Source organism: Odontesthes bonariensis, chromosome 22 (assembly GCF_027942865.1).
Source record: "Odontesthes bonariensis isolate fOdoBon6 chromosome 22, fOdoBon6.hap1, whole genome shotgun sequence".
Classification (NCBI taxonomy): Eukaryota; Metazoa; Chordata; class Actinopteri; order Atheriniformes; family Atherinopsidae; genus Odontesthes; species Odontesthes bonariensis.
Genome location: NC_134527.1, coordinates 19,721,114 through 19,737,100, shown reverse-complemented (window position 1 = coordinate 19,737,100; position 15,987 = coordinate 19,721,114). Strand labels below are relative to the sequence as shown.

General features: G+C 39.3%; 1 protein-coding gene across 7 annotated transcripts in view; it reads left to right on the top strand.

Annotated features, from left to right (window-relative positions):
• Positions 1-15,987, top strand: part of garnl3 (GTPase activating Rap/RanGAP domain like 3) — a 79,426-nt gene extending 63,439 nt beyond the window's left edge. For 3 of the 7 annotated variants that reach the window (XM_075455159.1, XM_075455157.1, XM_075455160.1), the window contains exons 22-31: positions 1,080-1,237; positions 1,753-1,911; positions 2,315-2,381; positions 2,744-2,851; positions 5,178-5,296; positions 5,823-5,958; positions 7,947-8,006; positions 12,058-12,273; positions 12,504-12,624; positions 12,705-15,987. In XM_075455159.1, the coding sequence (XP_075311274.1) occupies positions 1,080-1,237; positions 1,753-1,911; positions 2,315-2,381; positions 2,744-2,851; positions 5,178-5,296; positions 5,823-5,958; positions 7,947-8,006; positions 12,058-12,273; positions 12,504-12,624; positions 12,705-12,873 (1,313 nt within the window). In that variant the 3' untranslated portion in view covers positions 12,874-15,987. The remainder of the gene's footprint in view (positions 1-1,079; positions 1,238-1,752; positions 1,912-2,314; positions 2,382-2,743; positions 2,852-5,177; positions 5,297-5,822; positions 5,959-7,946; positions 8,007-12,057; positions 12,274-12,503; positions 12,625-12,704) is intronic. The other 4 variants (XM_075455163.1, XM_075455162.1, XM_075455158.1 and 1 more) reach the window with 3 other exon arrangements.

Here is a 15,987-nt window from a genome sequence, read left to right as displayed (position 1 = left end):
CAGCTTTATTGGGTTATTACAGCCACGTAAAGATAACTGTGGTTACAATACTGGGGCCAGCATTCGGTCAAGCTATCCTTTGTCCAGTGGAAACGTGTGGAACTAGTTGTACAAGTAAAGAGTGAAAAAAATGGGGTGTTTTATGTTTATGTTAAACAAATGCTTTTTAGCGAAAGATGGCAAAAGTTTTGTTTCACAATTTCTTTGCACTTTTTCCCAAATATTATAGATAAGCAAATGTACCTGGAGGATTTCATTTTTAGACCAATGTACATAACATAACTTGTATATCGTTGCAACCCTTTTGTAAACTGGAAAAATAATTAAATACTTCACATAAGGCTGTAAAACCCATGGTGTATACTTTCCCATCAGTAACCCCCTGACACTCTGTATTGGCCAGAGTCTAAGAAGAAAAAAAGGCAAATTATGGTTTATGGGAAACTTTATGGTGGAAACTCACTTTAACAAAGCGGTTAGAATTTAAATGTTTTGTTTTTTTTATAATTGCCAATATTTTAGTGACGGAGACACCAAAAATGGATCTAAAGGACGTCCAAATTAAGAACAACAGCTACATTATGATGCTAACTTTCCGCCAGAGCCAGCTGTAAATACCCTTCCAATTTAAGTGGATGGTGTAGTCCACACCACAACCAAAATACGACAATAGTGGCAAGCTATACTGTTAGAATCGGTTTCAGATTAGAATTATTATTGTTATTATTAAAACTGTTATTTATGTTGTTGATTGAAGTTTTCTCTCATTAGAATTTTGGAATATCCCTTCAAACTCTATCTGCATGTGTTACTTGTTTCGTTTAGCTTTGGCAGAAAGCTTCACAGGGTCAGACAGTCAAGGACTAGTTATCTAAAAAGAAAAAGAAATATCGAATAAATATTAAGTGTGTCCTAGAATATATCCATTTTGCAGCTGAAATGCTGCTGTCAGCTGTCTAGAGATGGCTGCATTAATCTGTGGGATGATTCCAGGGAATAGCACCTGCAGTGCAGCTCATGTCCAATGTACTGTACTTTTAACCTCTCCATCTCCTGTCCTCCTCTCCTCTTTGGCCCAGGTTGTCATTTGTACTCTATCAACACCCACCACGGCTCAGAGCTGAGAATAGTAGCAGCCATCAGGACCAAACTCCTCCTCATTACCAGGAAACATCCACGTTTCAGCGCTGTCGCCACAGGAGCAGACTCTCCAGTGGAGGAGTTTCAGTACATACGGGTGTGTAAACTTGAAATGAATTGAATGAAAGAGAAGAGCAATTTTCTTTTTAGATTGAAAAATAAGTGAGTGAAGATGATAGCGCTTGAGTTTGCTTTTAAATTTGCTGTCGACATACTAATTTCTCCCAACGCAGGACACTCACAGCAGACAGTGTGGTTTTTGAATACTTATTTACATACATACTTTTTGAATGACATTTTTTTCCATTGCGCACAGCAAAGAAACCAAACATAAATCTGCTTACAACTAAGAAAAAGACTTTCTTCTCTGTCAAAGTAATCCTGGGATAGTCTGCATATTCAGCGAAACTTTGCAAAAAATGAATAACGCAATTGGGCATCCTTTTCTAAAGGTGGCTAAAAGACTGCAGCAGATGTGGGGCTCGCTGTCACTGAATCTATAGCCACATTAGAGAAGCTGCAATTCCAGGCCAAGAGTGTGATTTTCTGCAGAGGTGTGGTATTGTGCAATGATGAGAGTGAAAATATCAATGTGTCCCATCCTCTCTTCAGGAGATCTGTCTGTGTGACCCGCCAGTGGTGATGGCGCTGGTGGATGGTCCAACGGGGGAAAATGACAACATGATTTGTGTGGCATACAAACACCAGTTTGACCTAATCAATGAGAGCACCGGGGATGCCTATCGGCTACATCATGTAGATGCCAACAGGGTGAGGCACACGTTCACACAGCAGACCCTCTTTTTCTCTGTTTGTTTCCATGTGATGTTCATTAAAGCAGAGTATAACTGAGAGCTGCAGCTGGCCAAGTTAGAGGCTTTATTTACCTGCTGATTACCAGGCTGCTCAGGTGAATCAACACATTGTCATTCATAGCCACCAGCTGTGGAGGAGAGACAGGAGAAATGTCTGAGGAGACTGGAGGAGGAGCAGCTGTTCAAATAAAACTGTGCTTTGACCAGAGTAAATAACAATATGGAGCTTACATGCTGTATGTCTTTAGAGTACCTTAGAGGAATGTGACCTAACATTATTTTTTTTTAAACATTCCCCATATCTAACCTGTGGATCACATTCAAATGATTTCTTTAAAGTGACTTGACTTTGCCCGCAGGTAAACTTTGTAGCAGCCATTGATGTATACGAAGACGGGGAGGCAGGTCTCCTCTTGTGTTACAACTGTGAGTCTCCCTTTGACTCTTCACATTTCAGATGCTATATGATTCAGGTCTCTATCTCCACTGTCAAAGCTGAGCCTTAATGTTTTTCGTCTGCCACTTGAATGAGAATCATAGCACAGGCTGCAGCAGAATATTAAGTAGATAGAGATAGATCTTCAAAATGCCGCCATCTACAGCTTTTGCCTGCGTTTCTTTTTAGTTTGAATAGTAAGTATAAAAAGGTGTCTTCACTGTGATAAAAATAGAATGCTGCTCTTAATCATTGTTACCCACATAGACAAAAAAAAACAAAAAAAGAAGGCCAAGCCTTAAATCTGAAATGTGAACCTGTTTTGTTTTTGGTTTGTTTTTTGTCTTTGCAGATATTTGTTACTATAAGAAAGTTTGTCCGTTTAACGGCTCCACACCGATGATCCAATCCAATACACCTGATTTCCACTTCAGCTGGAACCAGATGCCCAATGCTATTGGTAGGTTGTTATGGCAACAGTGCTTGGACCCCACCCCGCCCATGCTGCTGGGCCTGGCCGGAGCTTGCTATCACCATGGAAACACCATGTGTGACCACCAGCATCCAACCGGCCTCTGTGATTATGGGCATGTGTGTATTTGTGTGTGCGCCTGTGACTGTGGATGTTATTATTAACGCTGGTTGGTACTGAATCTGCAACTGTGAACCTGTTGAGAGCAAAATTCTGGCCTTTTATTCTCTTTGCATTTAAAATGTTCCCCTTCTTTCAGGCAAACATACACATCAAAGCAACCAGTCCAAAGAAACATATTGGCAATATAAAATATCCATTAAAGCTACTCTTATTTGTATTTTAAAGCATGTGATGAAATAAGTGAGAGAGAAATTTATTTTCGTTGAGATTGGCAATGAAAGTTTGCCTTTTAGCTAACTTGGTGTATTTACATTTAACTTTTTATGTGTTGATTACTGTATATTGGTCCATTTTAGATTAGAAATAAAAAAAAAAATTATAAGTGAATGATGGGAATTTTGCCTTGCTCATCATATTTTAAAAGCAAACATCTGATTCTCACAGACAAGGGGATGCACACAAACAAAATACAATTTAAATGTAAATTTTATAGTTCTTCATATAGTAAAAAAAAGACTTCATGTACAATAAGAAATATTACATCCTTATGGATTGAGAGGGGAAACCTGACGTTCTCTGTGGAACTGTGATGTGTCAAAATCTACAGAGCTGTCAAGCCCAAAAGGAAACATAGTTGTGAAAGTTAACAACTCTGAAAAGAAAATTTAAAGACCTCTAATTTGTTTTGAATATATGATTCCACCATCAAGAAACTCACGGACAAATGATGTAGATCTCAAATGACTGCCAATTTACTCAGGAGTGAATGCCTGATCAAATTTAGTCCCAGAGACGAGTGTTTGATGCAAAAAGAAACCCATTTTCTCATCAAAGGATCTGTGGGTAACTGTAGCAGAAAGATTGCAGAAGGATTGACCAGCATGGTAGACAAGCCAAGAAAAAATTTTTTTTCGAAAAGAACATTAGAGCAGTTTTCAACTAACTATATAGACAAAGACTAAGCCTTTTGGAATAATGCCCTCTGTACCAACAAATCAGAGATGCAATGGTTTGGCCACAATAGTATTAGAATTGTGGCGGGCAGAGCAAAGACATACTGTATTGTCAGGACAAACTACTACTTTTCACTATTAATAATAAAGCATGGTGGTAGAAATGTTATGGTTTGGCATTGCTTAATTTTCTCAGAGAATGGGCAGCTTGCTGCCATATCATAGCTATGAATTCAACATTATATCAAAGAGTGCTTGGAAAGTAATGTGAGACAATTCATCTTAAAGCAGTTGGATGATTCCTTACATGTCAGCAAATCCAACAAGGGATGACTTTAGAATGGTACGCAGAGGGTTTTGGAATGACAAAACCCAGTAAAAACTTAGAATTAAATGCCATTAAAATGTTTAAGGAGGTTTTAAATGGAAAGTATTTTGTGGACAGGTATGCTAAACCCATAGGTGACTTAAAGTTTAATTTAGATATCATTATCAATTAGAGGATGCATAATGCAATTTAAGGTAATCCATAGCAGACCTATAGCAATACAGTCTGTTTTAGCATATTTAAGCTTGATTGGTGTTTTGTTTAATATGTCTATTACAGCAAATAAAGTATTAACTCCCTACCAACGACTAAAATAGTCTTTTCTAGCTAAACACTCACATATTTCCCTCTATATTTACTCCATACAAGCAGAACTAAAAAGGAATGGAAATACTGAACCTAAATCCATTGGGGTGCTAGCTGAACAACGCTTGTTTGTTTTTTTCTGCTTGCACTCAGTCCACCTCTCAGCTCTTTGCCTATTCATTAAAACGTCGGGTTGATATCAGGCTGGACCTCATTAACCCTTCTCTTCCTGCCTACTTGCACCTGTTTGACTACAAGCCTTCTGGGTTGAAAGGTTTTTGCAGCTTTTCTGTTACTTTCTGACCCTTTGTCCTCTGTGCTGAGCCAACCTTGTTGCACGTTTTGCATCAAGCAGAAGAGAGAAGGATCGTCTGAAGCCCACGAGCAAGAGACTCAGCCTTATTCTTGTCACTCCTATTTTTTATATATGTTATCAGTTAATGCTCAAAATCGGATGGACGTCTCGTAGTTTGCGGCACTTGAACAAATTTTGAGACGTTTCACATTTCTGTTTTGTTGTCACACTTGGTAAAATCTTTTTGAAACAGCCCCTTGTTGCTTCCTTTTGATCACATGCTGGCATCTTGTCTTGCATATCTTGCAGTTTGTGCTTTCCCTTACATCCTGGCCTTCACAACAGACTCAATCGAGATCCGACTGGTGGTCAATGGGAACCTTGTATACACAGCAGTGGTCCCAGAGCTACAACTGGCTGCTTCTCGGGTCAGTATGATTGACGGCATACTATCATACTCTTCCTTTCCTTTCGTCATCAACTCTTATAAACATTGATACTTATTATCTTGAATTAATTTATGTCCCAACACTGTTTTTTTGGTAAATTCAAGTGCTTCTGATGTGTGGCTGCAGCAAATTTGGTTATACCTTAGCAAAAGTTATTAAGGATGTGAATGTTTGCCATTGTCCAGTGTGACACTTTACTCTGTGTTATTGAAATAGGTCTTTCGGCTCTCTCATTTCAATCAATATTTATTACCCCAGTGGGAAATATGGCTTACAATCTGCATGGCTACAAAGCAATACTACAGTCGTAATTTATACACTCAGATCATTCAAAACAGAACAGTGCACCTGGCATCAAACAAATTCCTCGGTCTCTTTGTTTTTCTTTTCTTATTTTGCCTCCTGCCTCTGTCCTCTCTGTAATATTTCCTGCCTTCTTTACATGTCCGCTATCTCTCTTTTAATTTCATTCCCTCTCTCTGTGTTTCCGCTTTTCCACCCACAGTCGGACATCTATTTTGTCTCCTCTGCACCGGTGAGCTCAGCTTCCAATTGCAGTTCAAGAGACACCAGTTCTCAGAGTTCCCCACAGACGCCCACCGGCTACGAGATGCCCGTGTTTCCTTCGCCACTCGGTGATGGTAAGCCCTGCGCATCTGAAGCGCCAGAGGGTGTTGATATTAAAGGCTTTTCTTTTGGCAGTGCTGCCTTCAGATCAGTTTGACTTTCAATGCCATCATAGCCCAGAGCATGAAAGCCATTTTTTATGAACTCATTTTAGCAGAATGGCTCTCTGAAACCACAGCCTTTCTCCTCCAGAGTTATGGATAGTTTCCCACAGTTTAAACACGTGTGGTTGTTTTTACCTCTTTTTTTCTCCCATGACTCTTACTTTGTCTTTTCTCACTTCACAACACAGATGTAAATTTTGTTAAAATATCTTTTAATAGTTTTGATTTCCTTTCTGTACTTCTCCTCTACTTAACTGTGTATAACACTGACTTGTATGACACTAACCAAAAAATTATAATATTTTTGAGTCATTAATTGTTACTTTAAAGGATTTCAAACCAGAAAAGCCAATTAATACCACAATAACTTCAACCATGTCTAATGACCCACTAGAAGGTTTTGGTTGTGTATTTTTTTTATACCGTCAGCCCCTTCTTCTTCTCATTTGACTGTGTTCACGGCGTTTTAGGGTTACAATCTTTAAGCAAAGTGCATTTAAACACCAGCTTTTAACCTTTTTGCAACATACACACAAGATATGTCGATGCAGTATTGTTCCACAGGATTGCGTGGAGATATGGACGTGTTTCAAAATACATCAGAATTGTGAAAAAATCAGTAATTAACATTCTATTTCTTTCAATTGCTGCTTTGTTATGCAGTCTCCTCCTTGCTCTGAACACCACTGCAACTCAACAGGACGGTGTGTGTTTGAATGCTGCGTTTACAAACTGTACTGTAACTTTAAATTTCACTAAAGTGACATTACACATTATTGCAGAACATACGATACAACATGCATTTCCTGCTTTCGAGGCTTCCATTTAGGTCCTGTCCACAGCAGACAAAGGTTTCCCTCCCTGTTAGCTCCTCCCACCCACATGCAAACAGCGTTTTTATTTAGAAAAACATTTTGTAAAACTCCATTTTCATGGAGTTGGTGGGAGCGAGGACATCTTTTTGCGAGTGCCTGCTATCGCTTTGAGCAATGCAAATGTGTTGTAAAGCACGACGACAGAGGAGCGAAGCAGCAGAATGCCTGGGATTCCGTTTTAATTTTATTTATAATAAAATTAAATGTGACCTATAATTTTAGCAACCATAGAAATTCAATCTGAAAATAAGTTGTATTAGAGAATGGTAAAACTTAGATCAATGGGATATGTTGCTTGAGAGAAAACAACAAATTACTGAACAAGTGACAGACAAATTACCTTCAGATCCACCACCACCACTCGAGAACTCAGCAGAGGCAGAGATGGACTATCAATATGAGCCCCTCCCTCCTTTAAGCCCACTTTCACTCTCTCCCCCATCTGTTATTGTGTTTTTCACCGTTGAGTCTCCCCTCCCCCTACTCTTGACTTCCTCCAGATTGATACAGCTGTTTTTTGGTCAGATACAGCTAATGCCAGTCATCATCAGCTGATGGACTGATAGATGAGGGAGACGTCAGTTCCTCTTTCTTCATTAGAACCTCTCGCTGATAATGTGACGTAAATGTTTCCACCTAATAGCAGTGACAGCGGTGATGTACAAGGACTGAGGAACACAATTATTAAATTGGTTGCGTACCTGCTGCACCATCTAGCCGATTTTTTTTCCTGAGGGGAACAGCTATTTACAGGTCCCATTAAAGCTAACAGGGATGAAGATGTGACTGTTGCTGCTGCAATTAGCGAAGGGACGGGATTTATGCTCTTAGGCTGGCTCGGGTAATCACTTCTCTCAAAGGAATTTTCATTTTCTGCCGTGTTTTAGCTGGTTATGTGTATAATTCTGCATCACCTGAAAGACCGGAGAGAAAACCTACTGTGTTACTCTGTGTTTGTGTACCTAAATGTGTGTTACTGTGTGTGCTCAGTCTTTGTAACCCTCTTCTTCATCCCTGGTTCAGATTCTATACGGATCCCCTATGGTACCAAGCTTTCCCTGTACATGTCTAAGGATGCCGAAGGTACTGCAGGATTCTCCCGCAACTCGTCCTCAGCTCATAAAAACACTCATAATGATGCCATACTAACATGCACATGCTCCCAAAGTATATCACCCTGTCTGCTCCAAGGCAGCATGCTGACTTGGACGTTGGTTGAATGTTAAGTGAACGTTATGTCTTCCCCATCCCCCCTTCTGTCTTAACTAATTAAAGCATTAGCATGAGGAGAGAATGGGGGGGTGATAGAGTGTAAAGTGAAAAGTGAGACGGAGGTGATAATGTCAATCAAGGCGGAGGGTTTCATAATTACGGGGAGGGAAGAAGAGGAGATGCAGAAAAGGTATGCACAAGAGAGGAAAGGGAGGGGTTGTGTACATGTGGGAGGGTGGGGGAAAAAGGCAAAGAGGGAAGGAGAAGACACGTCTGCCGCAGCATGATTTACAGATTGCACTGTCGCCATGGAGACTTTTGTCAGCCCTCTCTTCGATCCAAAGTGGGAGTCCAAACAGCGGTGCCACAGTTTGATGGTGGGTGGCTGTCCGAGGGGGGGGGGTTTGAAGAAGGGGAAGAAAAATTGAAGGGCTGCTGACAAAAATCCCATCCTCTTAACTGCCTGTGCACCCGCTGTATCTGCTCCTTGGGGAGGTTTTCATTTGATGTAATTGCATCAGTAATGTGAACAAGATGCTGTTACTGAGGTGGCTGCTGGCCACCACCTATCTACACTGGCTGAAACACACACCAAACACCTGCAGCAAAACAACTCTGGACAATTTGAATTCAATTAGCCCTGAGAACATCCCAAGCATTTATTTGTCATTCATTTGCCAGTGTGATGAAAAGTGACACTTCCCTTGGTTCAGAAACAAACGCATGTGGAATATATTGATCTCTCTGTGATTATATATTCCAAATAACTGCATGCTGTCTTACACTTTGCCTTTTTAGCTGTGCAGCATCATAGCAACATGAAAATGGATCCGTAACAGCACTAACACAATGTACCTGCCAGACATGACCAGTGACCCTCTATTTTTCTCCATGCCTCTTTACTCCCCTCTCACCTGCTGACATTTCAGATGAGGCAGTCCTCTTTGTGCAGCGTTGCCTCCACTTTGATCCATTCTCATCAGTGTTGCCATCATCCTGCTTCAATGGAGCAGAGTGTGTGGCTGATGAAGCCCAATACTGCCCCCTGCTGGCGCAAAGGAGAAGTTTTGCTTGGCACACTGCAGCTTTGTGGGCAGATTGTGTAATTTACAAAACTCCAAACATCCATTTAATGTGTCCCAAACGGACTTTAAGCTTAATAGACTTTTCTGAATAATAAATGGTCTATTATGAATAGCGACAGAAGAGTTATATTACATATGCTTTCTATTGCAAGGATAATTAATTTGCAGATCATCTGCTTTTTCAGTAAATTCAAAACTATTAATCCCGTTTGAAGTGCCCTCATTTGAATATGGAAGTTTGATTCTGTTGGGTGTGATCATCAGTGTGTGAAAGTTGCTGTTTAGGTTTATATGATGTGCTATTAGGATATATTTGCATGATTTAGTCCACAGAATGCCAAAGCGTCTACATTGGTGCAGAAATACTTTTTAAATGAATGAAGCTGCTGTTTTCAATTCATTTTGTAACAAAATCTACGGTATGTTTGCTTGCTGTTTGTCTTGTGACCCTGATTTTCTCATATTATATCGCTCAAGGTGAATAGAGGGTTCAAACCCCTGAGTTTGAAAAGAATAGTAATACATTTTGTCTCTAAAGCTGTATAACAGAATTGCTGCCACTTGGATGTGAAGACATGAAGCTGAAGACAGCACCTCATTAGTTGAGGCTTGTGTAACATCAAGTCAGGAAAAGTGCGTCAAATTTGTTACATCAGAAGTGCATCAAACATTAAACAACGATATTTGAAAAACCCACAACTCATCCAAAATGAATTGCTGCATGGCAAAAAATCGTCAGACACTTTGCAGTCTTAATTTGTTTTATGTTTAGATCAGGAAACCAAATTAGACTTTTAAATCTTCTTTTTTTTTTTTTTGTACAGCAGACAAAGTACCGTTTTGTTTGTTATGTTTTTTCCTGACATACACTCTTTTTTTTTTTGGAAGTCTGTTACCAAACTGGAGACAGACATCCCAAATTTAAAACTGAAATTAAATTTTTTGTTGCTGACAAACTCTATAGATACTTAGCAATGTAACTGAACACTCCACTTTGAATATATTTTCCGTATTTCCACATGTTTTGTCACCTTTCATTGTACTGGCAAAACCTCAAGGAGCTATTTTCACATGCAAAATACAGTATGTCAGCCACTCTCTCACAATGAAAAGTATAGCTACAAATTATAGCTGAGAAGATGTTTCTGTAATCTGTGAATTGGTGCAAAAAAACAACACTGATCTGAAATTATGTAAGACTCAGCAGCAAATATCAAGCTTTATTCTAAAATACTGTTTTGCCAATAATATTTTGCTTGTACAGTTTTAACACGCTTAAAAGTCAATAAGCATGAGCACCTTTACTCTCCAACACAGCCTGAACCCTCTCAGACAAGCTTTCTGTCCTTTCTTTAAGTCGTCTTCAGAAGTAGTTCTCCAGGCTTCTTGAAGGACATCCCAAAGCTCTTCTTTGGATGTCGGCTGCCTTTTGTTCCGTTCTTCGTCAAGATGATCCCACACTGCTTCAGTAATGTTGAGGTCCGGGCTCTGGGGAGGATTCATCCCTCCATGAGACCTGTTGCCACAGATTCTCAGTCCACTTCTTGTGTCATTTGGCACAGCTCAGCCTTTTCTTCATGTTTCCCTTCCTTAAGAACGGCTTCTTGACAGCCACCCTTCCATGGAGACCATTTCTGATGAGACTTGGGCCAACAGTAGATGGATCAGCTGAAGGTCCAGATGCATCTCTCAGGTCCTGTGTCAGGTCTTTGCTGGATTTTGTTTCTATTCCTAAAGGACATCACTTTCAGATACTGTCCACCAGCTGTAGATGGTTATTTTAGGCCTGCTCCTTCTTCTTTTGGCACACCATGCTGAGCTATACCAAGTTTTTGGCTAATCGCTCCTTAGGAATTATTTTATACCCTGCAAACTCTGTTATTTTTAGCAGGTTTTTTGGATGCAGCTAAATAAATCGGAACTAAAACTACATGGAGTGGGACGAAAATGAGTGAAAAGGCAGCATATGTCCAAAGAGAAAGACTAAAGAACTATTGATTGAGACAACTTTTAGAATTACAATAAAAGTTTGGCTCCTTGGAAGCGAAATGTAAAGAAGTGACGACTGACTCAAGGCTCTTGTCTAGCACTGTAATTAAACTTTGTGACAACAAAACGCAGAAGCTGACATTCTGTTGGGCTGATGTCATGCTGAGTTAGTTCAACAGAATGGTTCATTTGATTGAAGAGGTCATGGTTTTATTGTTTGGTTAGTCTAAAAAAACAAAAACTTCTAACAGTAACGTCACAATTATGTAGTAATCAGTACTGCAGTTGTTTTAATTTTTTCATGTAAACAAGTGAGAGACATCAAGATAGTTAGGAGGATTTTTGGGATATTTTTCTGTACGGCTGTTAAAAAAGATAGATTTATAACGGGTGTGAGACAGATGTAGATGATGTCAATATGCAAGAGGCACAAACCAGAGTTTGGAAACCATTTACAAAGTCACATCACGTTATTATCTGGATTAGATAACCAATAGCCAAAGTATCTATTCCTGTCTTAATGTTAAGACAAGCTAACTGACTGCTGGTGATAGCTTCATATCAGTGCCACTATGATTGATTGACAGATATGATTGACGCATTAGCAATGTATTATAAGAAGTAGAATATATTTCAAACAAAATCTTCAGTGGCAGAAAACATGTAATATTTTGAAAACATGTTTCATACTTTATTAACTGCCACATATTCTCCTCCCTTTCTCTGATCTCCTGGTCTTGTCTTTGCTTTCTTGTTTTTCAATGCCCTCGCTCATCATTTCGTCCTAAATTTCCTAACCTTCCACTGTGTTTTCCATCATTCTTTTCCTTGGGATTTCATCCTATCAGGTGAAGCAACATGTAAGCACATGTTTAAGATCCCCCTTTGTAACTTGGTGGGCCGCAGCATTGAAAGACCCCTGAAGTCCCCTCTGGTCAACAAAGTGCTGACAACACCAGCTCCCACGATGGTGCCCTCAACCCCTCTCATCTCATCACACTCGTTGTCCTTGTCCCGCATGGAGATCAAAGAGATAGCCAGCCGCACACGGAAGGAGCTGCTCGGTGAGTCTAAAAACAAGCATATGATAAATGAAAACATTTATTTATATAAATATATATGTATATATATATATATATATATATATATATATATATATATATATATATATATGAATAGACAGGGATATATTCTATCCATGTCTAATGACTAACCCTTGTTAGGACCAGCGGGATAAGCGTATTTCCCACATGTGAAACTCATGCCCATTTTCTCTTATCTCATACCATTAAAGGCTTGACAGAGGAGCCGAGTGGGAAATCAGACAGTGGATCAGTCAAACAGAGAAAAATGAGCAAGAAGAACACTGAAGAGGAGCCCAAAGCACGAGCACTGATATCAACAAACAGCGACAGGTGACGAAAACAACATCAAAGGCACATTTAACAGACTTTGTGTAATGTTCCGAGCTTAAGACGTATCCGTCCTTGCTCAGCAGGTTAGCCTCAGAGTCCGTCGAAGCAGACCTGGACGTCCAGCTGCACTGTTCATCCAGTTTGGAGGCAGAGCTCGAGAAGGTGGTGCTGCGGGAGGAGAGTCCACCTCTCGCCAGTGCGTTCGCCCTCTCCACATCATTTGAGGAAGATGTCCTGGACCTTAAGTGAAGACAATCCCATTGTGCACTTCTCTGCTCCCCCACTCTTGTACAGTCACTGTTATCCTATTGTTTTGCTTTTGATTTGTTTGTTGACCTTTTTATCTAGTCCCTTTTTGTTGACATCCCGATGTGTGTGGTGCGAGTGGGAAGACGTGTCCGTGCGCGTATTTGTCTTTCGTGAGCAGTCCCTCAGCCACAGTGTGTTGGTTGTCCATGTTGGCCCGTGGCAAATAACCCAAAGAGGCGGTGGTGTTGTGTGATATGCTCTTGTGTATTCTGACGAGCTGTGTGAGAACAGTTTGACCCCAAACCACAAATTGAATGTAAATCCGCACACAAAGGTACACAAAAATACGTCCGTTCACATTTCCCTCTGAAGTCACTAAATGTGTGTTGTATATTCTGTGATTATTTCAAATCCGCTTTCAAATGTTGTATGATATACATATGTATGTGTACACCTGTTTATACGTGAAATTGCATACAGTGACAGGCATATAAGCCTGTCTGGCCTGTGATGCATATTTATAGATATATTATAAAAGTAAAAAACCAATTTTATTCCCACACTTAGTAAAAGAATGATGTTTTATGCTCTCTGCACATTTGAGTCCTTATGCCTCTCCTTACTCACTACTTTACAGATTGACAGGGCTGGAGGCAAAGTCTCCCACAAGTGCCATTTCCCAGCATCCTCCATTGAACTAGTCCTCCAATGACCACCGTAGTCTGGCATCTGACAGTGGCAGCCATGTTTGTAGTCCACGCTGGATTACAGTGGTGATCCAGAACTCTGTATTGCTAGAGACACTCACTTGAAGCCACATTAATTGAATATTTCACCCCATAATAAAGAGCTAACCTTAAATGTGCATGACTCAGCTCTTTGGAAGCAGTTGAACCACAAAATAATGCCAAATAAAAGAGAGTAAAGCCAACCACAGCCATCAAAAATTAATTGTGTGCGATGGTACCGCAATTTTAGACAAATTTTAGAAAAAAGTTTTAATAGAGCATATGGTCATTGAATAAAGTTATAAAAATAGACATTTTTTACAAGTAAATATAAGCTGGCAAGGCTGTTAACTAAACAAAGAACATTGTGTGTGAATTATTTAGATTGAGATATTGTGATTAGTTTTTTTTTTCTCATTTTTTATCCCTGTAGCACATTTAAAATCTATAGCACCTTCACATGATTAAATTTAATGATCAGTTTTCTGATAAGTTTTTGGTCAGATCCTGACAGTTAAAAAAAAAAAACGACATTTTTAGCTGTTTTTCCAACGTTCAAAATCTGAAACATTTATTCCTGGTTGTTTCAGCTATCGTGAACATTTGTAACGACTCCAAAAAATTAGAGGATTCAAATAATTACCTGTATTCGTCTTGAAAACGGTGTTCACATCAACTTCAGAGTTATCACTACAGCTGGAAATCTTCATTGTCCAATTCAGCACTTACTGTTACATAAGTGCCTGAGAACTAATTAGATAAGGCCTCACATCAGCCAAAGACTGACATCTACTTTGATTAGGCTCAAATTCTATAGATACGGTGTTATAATGTGAATGCATAGTATTTAGCATGGAACCATAAAGCCATCTCAAATCATTAATATGTGAGACGTTCCCACCATCTGTCATTCATCCCATAGTGATGTCTGTATGGAAAAACACTCAGGCCCAAGCACTGGATGTGCACCGTACTACCCATACAAACACACAACAGCGCAGACTTAAATTGATGAATAAAGTCAGCATATTTGTTTGCCTGGCTGTACGTGAACCAGGAGGTGACCGTCGGTTTTAAGTTTTTCTCTGTGACAGCGTCTCCTTAATGACTGGACTGGACACAATGAACCTTAATCAGATCCATGCTCTGCTTGAAGCTATAATATACGATATGCCCTTTGTTCCCTGCTCATAATCATTGTTGTAAGAAAATACCTAATCAGGTTATTTTCTCAAGTTCACTTTGAAACCACACAATATTTTGTGAAAGCAAGTATTGCAACTAGTGAGAAATGAAACATGTAAATTCATGTAATTTGTTCAACAATTACAGCAGTTTATACGTAAAGACCACAAAAGTAGGTGTTAGTCCAGAATCTTGCTACCTTTTAGCTCCATCAGCTCAGCACCTGCACAGCCCAGGTGGAAACAATCTCCTGTAGTTATCTCTGGTAGGATAAAAAGTTTGCAGCAGTTGGGGTCCTGATGAAAAAGCAGCAAGTTTCTACTCTAAATGCCATCACCTTAATTCTTTGGAGTACATTTCTCTCTATATATTAAACACATAGGAATTAAAATCAGCCCTGTGTCTTAATGTAAACTTTAACTCTTGAATCATGAAACTGGGAAAATGAGCAGAGTAGAAAAAATGCTTCTTCAGGAATCAAACTGGAAGTAGTTGTTCTCACTGTTAATGTTGATATGACAGCGCCTCTATATGATGGTTTTACAACACAGCAGCTGTCAAATATTGCATGAGCCTCCTATTTATCTCTGTTTTCCCCCAAACCGTTCACCTGTTCCCCTGCTTGCCACAGCATGAATCCCTCCAACACTATAACACAACTTGAATAAGGGAAAAAAGCCGAAACAAGAAAAGCGAGGGGGGATTTTTCATTTCTTTTAACAAAGATCTGCTTCAATATGTCTCTAACTGAGAGTGGATGACTAACGGGAAAATTGCTTCTCCCGGTTTTGTCTGCCCTATTTTTCCCTGCATTTCTGTTAAGTATTTCTTGATTTCTACCTCCCCTTGGCATTTCACCAAAAAAAAATTTTGTTCTGTTTTTTTTTTTTTTTTATTGGAATCTATATTTCCTGTTTAGATTGTTGCTGAATTTCTCTGTGATTAAAAAAAAAACAAAAAAAAAACACCAAGTGTCTTAAAATATTGTATCGCCATCGTTTTTAATGCCAAGTAATACTTGTAAATGTTTGTGTATCAAATGTGGCCTCAAAGGAAACTGAACTATATTATTATTATTATTGTTATTATAATTATTATTATTATTATTTGAGCAGTTATTTTGAACAAGTGCTGTAGACCACTGCTGTGAAAGTAGTTGATTCTGTTCATTGATATGTAATAAATATTTATGGAATTATAA